A 15,654-nucleotide genomic window follows, 5' to 3' on the forward strand; every position below is an offset into this window, starting at 1 on the left:
AAGGAGTGAGGGGAACTGGTGAAGGTCAGGCGAGGAAAGATGAAGCAGTGTTAGGTTGGAGGAGGCCAAGGGCTGGTTGGGTCAAGGTGAATTCAGATGCAGCGTTACACCTTGAATCTGATAAGGCAGGCTGGGGGATGGTAGCAAGGGATTGGCTAGGAGGATTGCTGGGGGCTTGGGCTGTTCCTAATTTTAGCTGTGCCAGTCCAAAGGTGGAAGAAGCAAAAGCGTTAAGGGAGGCTATGGTAATTGCCCATCAGCAAGGTTGGCGGAGGGTTGAGTTTGAAGTGGATTGTAGTCAGGTAGTCAAAGCAGTGTGCAGTGAGGAGGAGGACGTAGCTAAGCTATAGCAACAATTGCACATAATGTCAGGATACTTGGGTCAAATTTTGATGAATGTTGTTTCACCCTTACAAACAGGGTGAACAACTTTGTTAGTCACAAGATAGCTAAAGTAGCTATTACTTTGAAGCAAAATACTGAATGGAAGGAAAACTTCCTGGTTTGGCTGCTTGAACAAACTCGAGCAGATTGTACGGGCAGTTGCCCACCTATACTGTAATGTTTCCTTATTAATTCAATGTTGCAGATTGGAAAAAAAAAAAAAGCCTTCCTCGAGCTATAATTGCCTGCAATGTCATCCAGAAGAAACTTTAAGTTACTACTATTAACTAAGAGCAAGTTAGCAACCTCATAAATGCAGGAGAATGTAAATTTAGAGATAAAATCTTTTTTGCAAACGACATTGTTGAAAAAATAAGCAATTCATAATTAATGTATTGACAACCTCTCTCTCCCAGTTCGCGGAACTTGTTTTGAAGAAAAGCAGAGCAGATTGCAGGACTGATCCAGCACTCAGTCCAATCCAAAGGCCAATTCCTTTAAACTGGAGGACAAAACTGGAGCTTCAATACTAACTAAATATAGGATAAATGTACTTCTACAATGCGGAAAAATACCATATCGAAATCACTGCAGCTTCGAATGGGACATTTGACAGAAGTCCAGAAGGTAAAGCGAGTACTTCAAACTTCCACCATTCAAGACTGTAATCATCATGATAGTATTATGATCCATAAAAGATGATGTAAAATCAGGAACAATTTCTGCTCCTGGGAAGAAGGATCCAGAGAGTTACCATACCGTGACCGCTGAAGGGATAGCAACTTTGATGAACTCTCCCATGCTTAAGAAAGCATCTGTTGAGAAAGAAATACGAGTCTTTTCACAGGCTGCAGAATACTTCACATATAAAACAAGCAATATGACATTAAACCAATAGGATAACCCAAGTGCCAAGGCAGCTCCAGTATTCCCCAGTTTCAAGTAGAACACGAAAGCCCAACAAACAGGCAAATGGAAACATAGAGCTGCAACTGAACTTAAGACCAGTGGGAGGATCAAATTCTGAGTCTGCAAGTAGCGAATCAGCGCTTGGAGAACAGCATAAGGAAATAATGCAGGAATGAGCCAAAATGCATATCCGCCAGCTTCGGCTGAAATCAAATGGTTTTGACCAGTGAAGATCAGTAGTTTATCCAATAAGAGCCACAGTAGTGATATTGGTATGCAGACCATGATTAGGGATATGATGGCACCATAAGTATTCATCCCTAGCTTGTGGTAAAGCCCTGCTCCACAAGCTTGGCCACAGAGAGATTCCAATGCACTAGCCATTCCAAACTGCGTGGAAATCAATCGACTGTTGGATTAGCTCTGATACGATTTGCGCAAAAATCACAATTTCATAATGTAGAGTTGTGCAATAATTTAATTGTGACAATTGCATGGTTGCTTCTAATCTCATGTGAAAGATTGCGAATTATAAGTAAATCATAGACAAGGGAACCACAATTTAGCTACATCAATGGTGGTGCAAAGGGTACCTGCTTAAAATCAGTTTACGTAAAGCTGTTAATCATCTCATCAGATTTAGCATTACAACAGAACTACCAAATTGAGCTTATAATCTACTCGCCTACTGGACAAATGCACTCCATTCTCTACAACGAGCTATTTAGCAACTGATGGATGACCGCTGCTACGCATTATAATTCAAATTCAAAACAAGCCTTTACGAGTAATATCTTTATGAAAAACATCAGAAAAAACTAACAAACGACGCTGCATTAATGCAGGATTACTTTAAAAGATTACTAATGTTGCTACAGAAACCGATAGCCCTGGAAGATATCATAAGGAAAGAATATATTACAAGGAGAGTGAAGCCGGTGACATCGGTAAGATAAGTAGCAATTGATGTGCCAGAGAAGGAGTCTTCACCAAAATGTCCAGCCATGATCATCGATGCAATCCGGGAGAAGTGCTGTGAAGCTGTCACCACCACCACCAAGGGCAATGCTATGCTGCTAAACATCTTCAATTCTTGCACAAATAAATCCCGTCTTGGAACCACCCTTTTCCTCTGTACCATATCTCCTGGCAGCGGTTCTTCCATTCTACAATGTATTCTTGCACTTGCAGTGACTTTTTTCAATCGACAAGAATAACAAGAGCTGGCCTGTCAAAGAGACAGAGTATGGCTTTCACTTGTACATTTACTTATACGTTGAACTAACACAGTGGATTCCGAAGAAGTTTATGAGTTATGATAGGTTGCCGGGCTATTGAACTTGAACCACACTCTGCTGTCAGAACACGGGGAAACAACGAAAGAAATTGTACAACTAGTTAGCTCCCCAGCGCTAGTTAGCTAACGTGCAAGTGCCGGACTGGGAGCCAACCCTCGCAGTTGACTTTGAATAGCGTCGACAATTAATGTTGTGAGATTAAAAAAAAAAAACAAAGGTAAATAAAATACTAGGATAATTTATGAAACCCCCCTTGGGCGTCCTTTTGACAATTTCAAGGAGCTCCTTTCAGGTTTTTATAATTACACTTAACACTCTTCATTAAATAAAATGACTAAAGTACTAACAATTATATACCTGACTGGAAAGTAAAACAAAGACTAAAGCCAACGGAACAATTTAAAGCAACTCCCTCTCCTTTCTTTTGGTTCTTTGCCTCCAATTTTTCCCCACCAAAGTTCACCCCCTAACTTTCCTCGTCCTTTCTATCCCTTTATTTCTTATTCATTAAGCACCTCTACCTTATTTTTCGCCATGCACCTAATCCTAGAATATACTAAAATTTGTGATTTATTTCTATACATACTCAATTTCACATGTAGTGCGATTGATTTATGGTTTATAGTATTTTATTGACAGATTCTTTAATTAATTGGTGGGGCATAGATAATAAGCAAAAAGAAAAGAAAACTAGAATGGAAATCCAGGCAGGAAAAGAATGCTAGGGTGAAGAAAGGGCAAGAGGTTAGTCATGAATTCATGAAGATTTTTGCTGCATGAGATGAGAAGTAAGAGGATTATCAATCAAGCCTTGCAGGTTGGATAGTTATAGGAAGCAACAAGTAATCATTATTAGGGACAAGTGGACCAGGGAGAGAAGCAGTAGTGGCTTATTCACAAGTTTCCGTGTTCAAGAAAGGAGTCCTTTGAGTTTTCCGAGGAAGGAAAACTTGGAAAGAGGCCAATTTGATGGTTGTGGCGCCAGTGATGCTGATGGAGAGGTACTGTAGAATAGACTTGATGATCTAATGATTTCGTTGCAGTTTTGGGAAGCAAAAGAGGTGGTGAATTTGTTGGGGAAATATATGACTATGACTGGAAAAATAATTAACACAAGGGATTTTTTAGGACATTGATAATTCTTTCTTATGTTTTGTTGTTACTTAAATAGTGAAAGCAAGGGGGTAATTGTAATTATGAAAATCTTAGGGGAGCTCCTTGAAATTATCGGAAATCTCAATGGAAATTTCTGATATCATCCTAAAACACTGCTAGCATAGTACCATACGATACACAATAATATGGGTTAGACAATTTGGCAAAGTAAGCGTTATGTGCGCGTTTTCGCTTCGATTCTCTTTTCTCTCGTTTCCTTCAGCAAGAAAATTTTTCCCTCTACCATCGCACCGCGTTTAGGAGAAATGTTGATTAATCAAATTGGCAGCGTCTGCCGGCGAGAAACGAAAAAATTTTGCACTGTTCAGATTGTGTGTTGACACAAGTTTATGAATTCAGTTAGCATAGGCAAAGGTATATGGATGCTATAAAATTTTAGATTTAGTGCTCCACGTGGCTTAAATGAGCAGTGTGAAACCCAAAATCGCAAGTATAATAAAAGAAAGAAACCATCATATCCTTTGATCCAAAGCCTTTGACCTCTGACCCAAAGAAAGTTACTACTGTCCCAAAACTAATTAGCATATGTATACACGAGATAGTACATTGAGAGGGAAACTGCAAAATTCAAGGAGGGCTAGAAGGAATCAAGGAGGAGAAGCCAACTCTTTTCATTGAATTATATACTTAAGCGCGTACGTAGGTAAAATGATGATTAATTAAGTTCGACAGATGTATTTGTTCATTGCGTAGGCTAAGGGATTGAAGGGTGTGATGCGCGTGTCAAATAAGAAGGGCAGGAAATTTGACAAAAGGAGGGGAAAAGATTTAATTCAGTTATATGAATTGTCTTGAGTTGCCATGGATAGCAAATTTGTCTAAGGAATAAAGCTTAAAATTTTACATACTTCTTAACGGTGAAAAACAATTCAAATGGTAAAAAATAATGAGAAAACATCCTAAAATGCATGATTTTATGTTTTATTTGGTGATTTCTTTTACATAATAATTCCTTGTTTTACAAGTCTAAAAAGTTATATAAACAGGGCATTAGTTGAAATACATTCTCAAGAGAATCTACGGCCAAGAGATCGAGTCTAATAGAAATCTGGTGTTTCTTTTATTATTTGAAGTATTAATAATATCGTGTATTATTTTTATTTCTTCTCTTGTACATGTGTTTTGAATAATTAATCTATCCCTTGAATTTATAACCCTACACGTAATTTATTATTGAAACCTTAAATTTATTAGATTCTACATGGGGTACATATGATACCGCGAAATGTTGCACACGAACGATTTTCAAATTCATGAAATTAGTCCTGTGGTCATTTTGATTGTTTCTGTGACTTAATCATGCCGGGCAATTTTTTTTTTTTTTTTTTTTGTGCTGACGGAGTGGGTGTCCGGATCAATCCTTACGGGCCCGACTAATTCCACTCCGGTCCAGGAGAAGAGGCCCCATCCACCCGAACACGATAATCACAGGACTCGAACCCTTGCGAGCATTGGATACCAGCTCTTAAGGAGATTTGCTGAGACCAACCGAGTTGCCCATGAGGAGCAGACAATTTGATAGGAGACAAGGGTTGAACCCCTGACCTCCCACCCCACCACGAGAGGTGGTTCATGGCGGGCAATTGCCTCAGTGTAAATCCACCATTGTTCATCTGCGCACCGCCCCCCCCCCCCCCTTGACAAACCCAAGGCATCACTATTGCCGCCGCCGCCGCATACACACACCATAGCTCGGTCTAGGAGAACTACCATCTCTTCAGCCTCCACGCCGTGCATGACTTCGACTTCGAGCAATATTTGTGAAATATAAATGTGTCATATTAGTAAGCTTTTATATATCTAATGCTATTTAGAATCTTTTATTACAGTGTCTACATAGCATGTCTTTCATCTCTGTAAAAAACAAGAAAGAAAAACTAGACATTGTTTGAGTCTTGAAAATTAATCTAATCTAACCTAATCTAATTGATCGTTAATTTAATATTCAAAAAAGAATCAAATAATACCTACGTACAACTCGCACTAACAATGTCCATCAAATTGGTGTACAAATATTGCACATGTGACGTGCCCAACTAATTAGATGAATTGTTCAAAATTCTTGCTGAAAAATTCTTGTTGGGACAACCTTCACAAGTCCTCAAGATTTTATATGTGTGGATCAATTTCGATATACTTGGTCAAATGGGTTATAATAACCACATTAAAACGTTTATTAATCTTAAAGAATACAGTGGTTAGGAGAGACCACAAGAGGAGGTAAAGATGCGCTGGATTGTAGCACCTAACCATCATATTTATGCTTTATTAAGTTAAGATAAGAAGACAAATATATTATTATTATTCTCACGACGCAAAGTTGTCTTGCATAATTAGCCAAAGAAAGAGGTGATTATAATAGTGAGGTGCGAAAATGACAAGGCGCTTAAAGGTAATCATTGATTGTGGATGTCCTGTATACTCGCCATCCATTGTCTGCCACAGTACTGTTCTGATCGTTGAAATACAAATAGATATTTCAGGCTACGCTTTCTATCATTTTCCATTCGCTGTACCACTACCATCCTCTTGTTCTAAACTCTTTTCCGCCTTAGTCTTGATCCTAAAGGATAGAATACAGCAGACCAAGGAGACAGGGCAAACGACAGTAGAATGACGATAGAAATAATTTCCTACACAGAAAAAACAAAAATATAAAGATCAAAAAGTTGAACAAATCAAGACGGCACTCCGGTTGGTGACTGTTGAAGACCGGCGGAGTTGAGCGTCGTCTTTTTACGTTTCATCTCTGATCCTCTGCGCATCAATGAATGTCTACTGAACTGAAAGACGTTTCTAGCAAACCATCCCACCAAGTCCTTGGTAACAGAAAGGAAAATCCAATTCTCCCGTCGAAACCAAAAACTGATAATGAAATCTTTGTCAAATTCCCTGCGCTTCATTCATTGTCCCTAATATACTGTTCCGCCATGACGCTCGGTTTTTTGGACTATTTTTTGTAGAACTCCCTCAACAGTTATGTCGAAGGCATCTTTGGCATCATTCCCCAGCCCTTCGCTAGGAAAAGCATACACAAGCCTGGGAATAAGCTCAATTACCTTGTCCCTCATCCTCTTGATATCTTCCTTACTAATACCCTCCAACACTCTTCTTACTGAAGTCCCATTTCTGACCTCTTTCCGGTCTATGAACACCGAATAGCTCTCCGGCTCGCCCGACAAGAACATCTCGTGCTGTCCCCGGAAACTGCCTTCCCAGAAAAACACCGGTATCGAACCGGACAACATGCAGTCGAACGTGGACTTCCTGGTATCCGTGTCACCCCTCGGCTGCAAGCAGAAGTCCGAGTGCAACAACGCTTCAAGAATCGCAGAAGAGCCATCGGAGCACGGGGTCTTGTCACAGTCCACGAGGTTGCACGCGTCCGCCTCGTTGCGACAATGATCCAATAGCAGAGTCCTAAAGTCGTTCTTGACCTTTTGACGCTTTGCTCCTACAAACGTGAATAGGCTCGTCCGGTTACGACTCCCCGCGAATTGCTGCCATTGCTCAATCTCAGGAGCGGACCTGGGATGGAATCCCGTAGGATACGGATAGCTGATTTCCAGGGGGTCCCACGGGTGTCGTTCAACTGTCAGCCGTAACATATTTTTCATCAAGGGCGTGAGAAGAAACCTGGTACCCCAGTCGTCGTCGGTTTTCCGTCTGAAATCCCACGTCATCCTCCCCAGCACAAGAAAATGATCCGAGCCGTTGGATCGCTTCCAGTAAGGTTGCTCCTTAACCCACTCGAGGAATCTCTCGCAGGGATAATCGCGCTCTGATGCGGTGTAGTTGGTGAATAGATACTTGGAAACCGCTAGTCCAGCATAAAAGGGGACGTAGAAAGCCGTAGCGGATTCTGGCTCCATGGTTCTGCACTTGTAGTGTGACATCCGAGTGTGGTAGATGATCTCACCGGAGAACATGTCCGTCCACCACCATGATGGGGCGAGCTCCTGAGGGACAGTTCCCGCCAGGGTGGCAGCGGCGTTTGGGCCAAATCCATTGTTGGAGACCGCAGGGCATTTGGATTTCCAAGGATCTAAATCGTGACAATTGATCACTAGTTCCTTGTTAAAGATGGGAGGAAGGTCGTATGCGTAAACCTTTCCGTATTTGCATTGTTCGTGGTTATCATCTTGATCAGAAGGAGAAGCAAGCTGGTGACCTTCGATGGCTTGTTCTAGTGGTACTTGTTTCGTATTGTTATCACCATCTTCATGGTCAGGAGGAGAGCCCAGCTGGTGACTAACGTCATCTTTTGGCTTGTTCCCGTCCTCAACAACTTCTTCCAGTGGTTGTTGTTTGGGTTGCTGTTGTTCCTGTACTGCTACTTGTTCTTGTTGAATTTTATCATCATCAAGAGGAAGATCCAGCTGCTGAATGACCTGTGGCTGCTGCGGTTGTTCTTGTTGTAGATGGGTGGGCGGATATTGCTCATGTGTCGGAGGAGGACTAGGACCACCACGAGTGGTGAGGAGGACTAGGAGGATAGAAAACTGGAAAAGAATGATCATAAGAAGCCATGCACAGTGGTAGAAAGAAACATAAGATTTCACCAATCTGAATGTGTTTTTCAAATTAATGGTGGTCTTCTTCATAGGGTGACTGTCAAGAATATTATGGCCTTTAACCGTTGATGAGGATTTGGAAAAGGGATTCATTCTGCCCCGATCAATTAGAGTGGCTTGGCTTGGTCTCTAGTACTGTTGCAGATGGATACATATGCAGGGATGCCCGAATATATTCTTTCTTTGCTTCATATGTAGTTGGGTAAAGCATATGTATCCATCTTTCACATTTAAATGGTTTGCTTCAAAAAAAAACTAGACGAATGTGTTGTGCACTCGTTTGATCCGATAGTGGTTCAATCCCCTCCGAATTATCCCTGAACTTCTTTAGGTTCGCCCCCTCCCCTTTAGTGTAGCATAAATTAAGGGTTCGTTTGGGAGTGAAAGATTTGGATAGAAAAGAAAGGGAAAGAAGAGAAAGTTTACTTTTGCTTCATTTGTTAGTTTTAAGTTGGAAAAAAAAGAAAAGAAATGGAAAGATGAATAGTTAAAAAATTGCTTCCTCCCAAATAGGAAAGAAATGGGAAGAAAGTTTGGAGAAAGCTTGATATTTTTTTTAAAATGCCTATTTTGTCCTTAAAAAGGTTTTGAACAAATATTTAATGACTTCTATGTCCAAAATCATTCCACTAATTCTCAAAATTCCCAAACAACGTAACAATCTTTTCCCTTCTCTTCTCTTCTTTCATAATTTAAGCTTTCCCTTCTTTTCTTTTCTATCCTAAACTCCCAAACTAAGCCTAAGTTATACAATGTTATCGTCTAAAAAAAAAAAAAAAAAAAGTAAAGCACTACAACTTCAATCATCATGACGTAGGGTCACTTCTTGTTAGATTTTGTTTTTGACAACCTTTTGCTGTTAGAACATTTGTCTACATGTTGTTTTATTTGTATGCGTGATGTACGGGAGTACACAACTATTTTAAAAATTGTATAGTATATTTTAAATCTTCAAAGCCAATTAATCATAAACAAGTACGTGCTTTGCTTCAAATCTTGCCTCCCACCAAATGCTACATTTAAAGTGGGTTGGTTTCAAAAAATTCAAATGGATGCATAGTGCATCCGTCTAGTTCGGTGGTGATTCAATCCCCTCCGGGTTACTCCTGGACCTCTTTAGATCTGCCCCTCCCCCTTAGTGTAAGATAGATTAGGTTATACAACAGTTATCGTCTTTAGAAAAAAAAAAAACGTACTTTGCTAGGAATCACTTTTGTTTAGGGATGGCAGCAGTCAAGGTAAGGTCCAATAGATCCGCTGATATTCAACCCGAAGGTTAATCCGATTAAACGATTGAGGGGTAATCCATTAAGATTTGATATTGACGAGCGCTTAACAACAAACAATCGGACAGGATTTGATAAGAGAACCCTAGGAACTCAATGTATACATACATATATATACATAAACATAAACACACATATACATATATGTAAACACACATGCCTCAATTTTATAGTCCAATGAAATATAATTTTAACTCTATTGAAATTTAAAATTTCAAGTAATGTGTTAATTTAACATGTATATATTAATTGTAGTTTGATGATAATTAATACACTTTTTTTTTTGAATTATTTATATTAACGGGTAAAGGGTATCCAATCTATAATCCAAACCCGAAAGAAAGAGGGATTGATAATAATGGAGTTAAAACTCTAGGAATACACGATAGAACTTGATAAATGATTTAGACATGCGAGTTAAAGATTGACAAAAAAAAAAAAAATTTAGAGGGCACCTAACCCTCTCCATTCTTACTTTCTTTAGTCTTCACCGACAATTTCAGCACACGGAATGTAAATGGTTGACATTGCTGAGTTTGGCTGAAATCTTACGCCACCGAAAAAAGGGAGAAAGGAAAAAAAAAAATGGGAGAAAAAGAAAGCTGTATCGTTTCATTCCCATCCAGTAGCTAATATTTGAGTGATGCAAGTTCGGGTAATTAATCCGTGTCATGTGTTTGTTTACTTGTCAAATGAACGATGCACAATATGGACAACATGAAAATTCTAAAGCCAGTTGCTTTCAATATTGGCTGGCTTAGATTTTCCTTTCTGTAGTAATCAAATACAGACTGAAGAATTTCGCTGGAGGTGCGTAGCAGCTGAACTGGCGTTAACGTCAAAAATCAAGACCACCGCATATCTCCCATCAAAGCTTTATGCACGAAACCAACGGCACGGGCAAAAAGCGAGGAAGGATTCATAGTTGGGAGGTTTTTGTTTTCATATTCTCACAGGAGTGACCAATCGATCTCTAATCTTCTTTCCCATTTGAAGATGGCACGCGTTGCTGAGTAGGTTATGAATGAATACGTGTTAAATCAATCTAGCAACTAATGAAGGATTTAAAGGTATTGGAAGAAACTTGAGAATTGTTGGGACAAAAAAATCTATTAGCAGAACAGGGTTTTCAGCCTCACCAAAATGGGCAGCATAAGCCGTAGATCTCCCTAGAAACCAAAAAAAATGATGCAAGAACAACTGTGTCTGCTCTGCTCAACTGACCGGTAAGCACTAGTTGTCTTGCAAACAAAACGAAATTCCTACACTTCAAATAGTACCTATTGCTAATTTTGGAACAGGACGAGTCTGGAAATGAAACCATACCTAAACTGGTGACAAAGCCCAGATGGAAGTATGCAGAGAGAGCAGAGGCTGGGCGCAGCCCAAAATATCCTGACAGGTTTTTCAGTGAACTACATGTTAGATAAAGTGGAGGCGAAACCATTCAGACAAGGCCTACCTGAATGAAGCATGGTGTTTGAACTTTGAAGTGCAAGTTGTATAGCTAAGTTTCGCCAAATCAACATTTATTTGGCTGTATCATTTTTTTTTTTTAATTTCAATCACCTTTTTATCTTACATATTCATCGCATCACGAAAAGTGACGTTACTGTAACTATTTCAAAGAATATCTCAAGTAATCTCCTCTCCTATCCAAATACACTCAATAAAGACTACCTAAGATAACAATTTGACATGCTATTTAAAAGCGAGTGTGATGTCTCTCATACATCCTTTTCTAAAATGGTTACGAATTCACTTTGAAAAAAGAGAAAAAAAATAAGTAATTGAACAAAACAATCAAAGTATGTATGGCAGAAAAAATAAAGCCGTGAGTTGCTGAGTGCACCCCCAACCCCCCCCCCCCCCGGGGCGGCGGGGGTCGTTGTCGTCCGTAGCCATCGACTTACTCTGGGAACGTGATCTCATTCATGATACGGGTCCCGACCCGTATGGATTGGCATTTTTGACTATTCTTCTCAGCACTTCCTCCACGCCTATGTCGAAGGCATCTTTGAGATTGCCCAATCCTCCCTCCGCAGCTGGAAATGCGTACGAAATCCTCGGGATCATGTCAATCACTTTCTCCCTCATCTTCTTGACGTCTTCCCTGCTGTATCCCTCCAACACTTTCCTTATCGAAGTCCCGTTCCTCACTTTATTCCGGTGGATGAAGACCGAAAAGGACTCGGTTTGATCAGACATGTACAGCTCGTACTGGCCCCCAATGGTTCCCTCCCAGAAAAAAACGGGTATGGAGCCGGCCAGCATGCAGTCGAACGTGGACCTCCTGGTGACCGAGTCCCCCCTGGGCTGCAGACAAAAGTCCGAGTCCAGAAAGGCCTCCAGGACCGAGGAAGCGCCGTCCAAGCATGGGGTCTTGGCACAGTCCACAGCGTTGCACGAATCCGACTCCTCGTAACACTGATCCAGCAACAAAGCCCTGAAATCGTTCTTGATATACCCGCGTTTTCCGCCAACAAACGTGAAGAGGCTCGACCGTTTACGACTCCGAACAAATTCCTGCCACTGCCCAACTTCGGAGGTGGTCCGGGGATGGAATCCGGAGGGATAGGGCACGCTGACTTCCAGTGGGTCGCCAAGGCTCTTTTCTATCGTTAAGCGGAACATTTGTCTCATGAGGGGCATGAGGAGGAAGCTGGTCCCCCAGTCTCCATCGCGGGCCCGTCTAAAATCCCACGAACTACGCCCCAGCATAAGAAAATGATCAGAACCGTTGGATCTCTTCCAATGCGGTTGGCCCTTGATCCACCGGAGCAAATTCTGGCACGGAGCATCGCGCTCTTTCGCAGTGTAGTTTGTGAACAGATACTTGGAAACCGCCAGCCCAGCGTAAAAGGGCACGTAGAATGCCGCAGCCGATTCTGGCTCCATGGTTCTGCACCTGTAGGTGGAAATCCGAGCGTGAAAGATAATCTCGCCGGCGAAAAGGTCGGTCCAGTACCAAGTATGAGCGAGCTCTCGCGGGACCGTGCCGGCGAGCGTAGTGGCGTTTGGTCCGAACCCGTCGTTGGACACCGCCGCGCACTGGGATCTCCGGGGGTCCAAATCCTGGCAATTCTCCAGCAGTTTCTTGTTGAAAATTGGAGGAAGGTCGTATACATAAACCCTTCCATACTTGCATTGTGCTCGGTCATCGGGATGATGGGGAGGAACCAGCGGCTGTTGACTAACCTGTTCCGGCGGCGTCCCCTGGAGCTGGGGACGACGGACGGGCGACAATCGGTCGGCGGCTGTGGGAGGACTGGGAGCACGAGTGGTGGCAGTGAAGGCTAGGAAGATACAAAATTCCAAGAGAAAAAGAATGAGGGCCCATGCGAATTGGTGGAAAGAAACATGGGAGCGGACAAAATTAAGTGCCTTCTTGAAATCGAACGCAGTAATAGTACGCTTGGGATTCCCATGGACACCGCGGTCCTTAACTTGTGACGAGGAATTGGAAAGGGGAAGCATTCTGCTCCGACTCTGATCTGAAGTGGTGGCTTTGGTCCTCTCTTTTGGCCTTCGTCTCGTCTTGGGAGTGCAAATTGCATATGCGTAATTGCGTATGCTCCTCGTGTTAGTTTTTGTTAAAACGTTAATCTCAACCGACGAGACTAATTCTGGCGCAAACACCATCAAACCAACTGTTGTCGGATGAATTAGAGAATGATACAAGTCTGTCTGCAACGAGTAGGGTCAATATTTGTGGATTGCGTATAAAATTTGTGTTTGTACCGGGCATTGTATTACGATGTGCTCGCACCAATCGAGTGTCTCGCAACGGATCTTCTGTCTCACATTCTGTGTCACTTTCTGTCACATTTTTTATTATATTGCTATTTCTCCTTTATAAACATCATGTTTTAATTCCTTTTTGCTTCCTTAAGATCCAATAACTATTAATTGAGTAATACACAAAATTTAACAAATTCAAGAAATCAAAATGCATAAAAAATTAGATTTTTTATGAATTTTTTGCTATATTTTTTAATTTTTTATTATATATTACTTTTTTGAAGCTGTTGTATTTATTTTTTACTTAATTAATAGTTATTGGATCTTAAGGAAGCAAAAAGGAATTAAAACATGATGTTTATGAAGGAGAAATAACAATATAATAAAAAGTGGGACAGAGAGTGGCACAGAATGTGGGACAGAAGATCCGTTGCGCGATTGTCTCATTCATCTTCACTGTCGAATCACGAGGGATTGACATTTGTCACAAAATTACACCGTTTAGTTTAGGCGAACGCAAGAAGCCACTACTGGCTGGAAGGAGGCATCTTCTCTCCTTTATAAAAGAAAGAAAGAACAAACAAAGACGTTCGATATGAATTGCTTCCTTTTATTTTATTCTTTCCCCCAATGATAAGCCGGTTGAGCAGAATAAATCAAGTTTTTAGTAATTTTTTTAGTTGAGTAATTGATATTTTATTAAACGGTTACTCGTATGGTAATTTCTAATTGTTCAAACATTATCAGCCATAGACAGGCGGCTACTTGTTAAATATAAATTACCAACTTGTTAGGGTAGTTGTTAGTTTCTTGTTCTTCTTCCGTTTGAGATATTAAAGAAATTATTGTCAGTAATTACGTTTATTCATCTCTTCTCTCCCATGTATTTCTTGTGTGATTATTTTCTCCCATTAATTCTACAGCCTTGCACGTTAATAATATTATAACTCATAAAAAATGTCATGTTAGGCATCAACTGTATATTGATGAGGTGAGTTCTTCACTCAGGGAGCTGCTGACAAATCAGTGAAAATGAATATTAAAGAAAGAAAAGAACCAAAAAAAAAAAACAGTTTTGGACATTTTAAAAATGAATTTAATGATTCTTTCTACAAATGAGTGAAAATGAATATTAAAGAAAGAAAAGAACCAAAAAAAAAACAGTTTTGGACATTTTAAAAATGAATTTAATGATTCGAAAGAAAGAATGCAAATGAGAAGTTTCGAACTCGAATCATTTCCCTTATATTAACAAACAAAAAGGGCAAAGACTATCCTGTCTTAGTGGCGTACAATTTGGTTATCCCTTGTTTCTTTTGTATGGAAAAGTCAAGGTGCTACCAATTTCTAGATTCTCTATTTCCAAATACAGTTGGATTTCGATTTCCCAAATATTGTTTGGATAGGGTATTATTTGAAATATTATTTGGAATAATTACTGTAGCACTTTTTGTGATGTGATGTATGTGAGATAAAAAATTGTATTGAAAATTATAATGATGATGTCAGCAAATATATTTGACCAAATAATCTACAAGATGTCGTGTTGCCCTAAGAACTTGTGATTTACTCTTTATCATCAAGTAATAATTGAGTTACACCTAATATATGCCACCTACTAGAAGTGGCAAAATGGATTCATATCCACCAATCCATCCATATAAACCAACCTTAAATGGATTTGGATGATCCATATAAATTCAATGGTTTTAAATGGATAACCATTTAAATCCAATTATATTGGTGGATTTAAATGGATTATCCATCTTATCCATATACATCCATTTAACTTAAAAAATAGAAAACACATTTATAAAAATGTGAAATAAAATCTTGTGGGATCATCTATTCTTTTCTTCGTAATTTTCTCATATGTCAAATTAATTTTGTAGGCCCACCTATTCTTTCCTTCATAACTTCCTCACATTCTAAGTTGCCAATAACATTAATTGCATTTTATTTGCTTCTAGTTCCTAGACTTCTTCCATCCTTTTCAAAATTATATTTTAGTCTCTACTCTTGTTTTTTTTTTAATTAAACTCTCATGTAGTAATGATTGCAAACATTTATATTCTTAAATAAAGAAAAAGCGAGAATGCATCATGCAGTGTCAAAATATTTTTTTTTAATTCTTTTATTTATAAAAAGAATTTTTCTAACGAGTGTTCCCGCAACATTGGTTAAGATATGTAAATGACACCCTTTTTTTTTTCTTCCCAAATTCTCATACTTGCAATCCCTCTCCCCTTATCACCCAACCCAATTATCCAAAAAAAAAAAAAAAAA

The 15,654-nt window shown here is 39.8% G+C and overlaps 3 protein-coding genes across 5 annotated transcripts; all 3 read right to left on the minus strand.

Moving 5' to 3' along the window:
• Positions 1–745: 745 nt before the first annotated feature.
• LOC113698435 (protein DETOXIFICATION 14-like) lies at positions 746–2,719 on the minus strand. Of its 3 annotated transcripts, XR_011817861.1 has the most exons (4): positions 2,216–2,719; positions 1,144–1,683; positions 960–1,046; positions 746–886 (listed from the first exon to the last, which is right to left on the minus strand). XR_011817861.1 is itself a non-coding variant. In XM_027218259.2 (3 exons), exons 1-3 carry the CDS (start codon positions 2,456–2,458, stop codon positions 1,041–1,043), a joined length of 789 nt encoding a protein of 262 aa, XP_027074060.1. In that variant the 5' UTR covers positions 2,459–2,719; the 3' UTR covers positions 746–1,040. The 3 variants fall into 3 exon arrangements, 2 of the variants coding, with proteins under 2 accessions (XP_027074060.1, XP_027074058.1); XM_027218259.2 differs by having other exon boundaries at positions 746–1,046; XM_027218257.2 differs by lacking the exons at positions 746–886; positions 960–1,046 and having other exon boundaries at positions 1,060–1,683.
• A 3,415-nt stretch (positions 2,720–6,134) lies between these two features.
• LOC113698430 (xyloglucan galactosyltransferase XLT2-like) lies at positions 6,135–8,536 on the minus strand. Its single transcript, XM_027218252.2, has one exon. The coding sequence runs from the start codon at positions 8,432–8,434 to the stop codon at positions 6,680–6,682; it is 1,755 nt and encodes a 584-aa protein (XP_027074053.1). The 5' UTR covers positions 8,435–8,536; the 3' UTR covers positions 6,135–6,679.
• Positions 8,537–11,280: 2,744 nt separating this feature from the next.
• Positions 11,281–13,396, minus strand: LOC113698431 (xyloglucan galactosyltransferase XLT2-like). The gene has a single exon (XM_027218253.2). It carries the CDS (start codon positions 13,267–13,269, stop codon positions 11,560–11,562), a length of 1,710 nt encoding a protein of 569 aa, XP_027074054.1. The 5' UTR covers positions 13,270–13,396; the 3' UTR covers positions 11,281–11,559.
• Positions 13,397–15,654: the final 2,258 nt, after the last annotated feature.

This window comes from Coffea arabica, chromosome 7c (assembly GCF_036785885.1).
Source record: "Coffea arabica cultivar ET-39 chromosome 7c, Coffea Arabica ET-39 HiFi, whole genome shotgun sequence".
Classification (NCBI taxonomy): domain Eukaryota; kingdom Viridiplantae; phylum Streptophyta; class Magnoliopsida; order Gentianales; family Rubiaceae; genus Coffea; species Coffea arabica.

What these genes read in the sequence shown, in the direction of transcription:
- LOC113698431 (XM_027218253.2), bottom strand. Translation starts at nt 13,269, where the DNA reads ATGGTGTTTGCGCCAGAATTAGTCTCGTCGGTTGAGATTAACGTTTTA.
- LOC113698430 (XM_027218252.2), bottom strand. Translation starts at nt 8,434, where the DNA reads ATGAATCCCTTTTCCAAATCCTCATCAACGGTTAAAGGCCATAATATT.
- LOC113698435 (XM_027218257.2), bottom strand. Translation starts at nt 2,458, where the DNA reads ATGGAAGAACCGCTGCCAGGAGATATGGTACAGAGGAAAAGGGTGGTT. An exon ending in TCACCGGCTTCACTCTCCTT is followed by an intron (nt 1,684 to 2,215) that starts GTAATATATTCT and finishes ATTTCCACGCAG; the next exon opens with TTTGGAATGGCTAGTGCATT.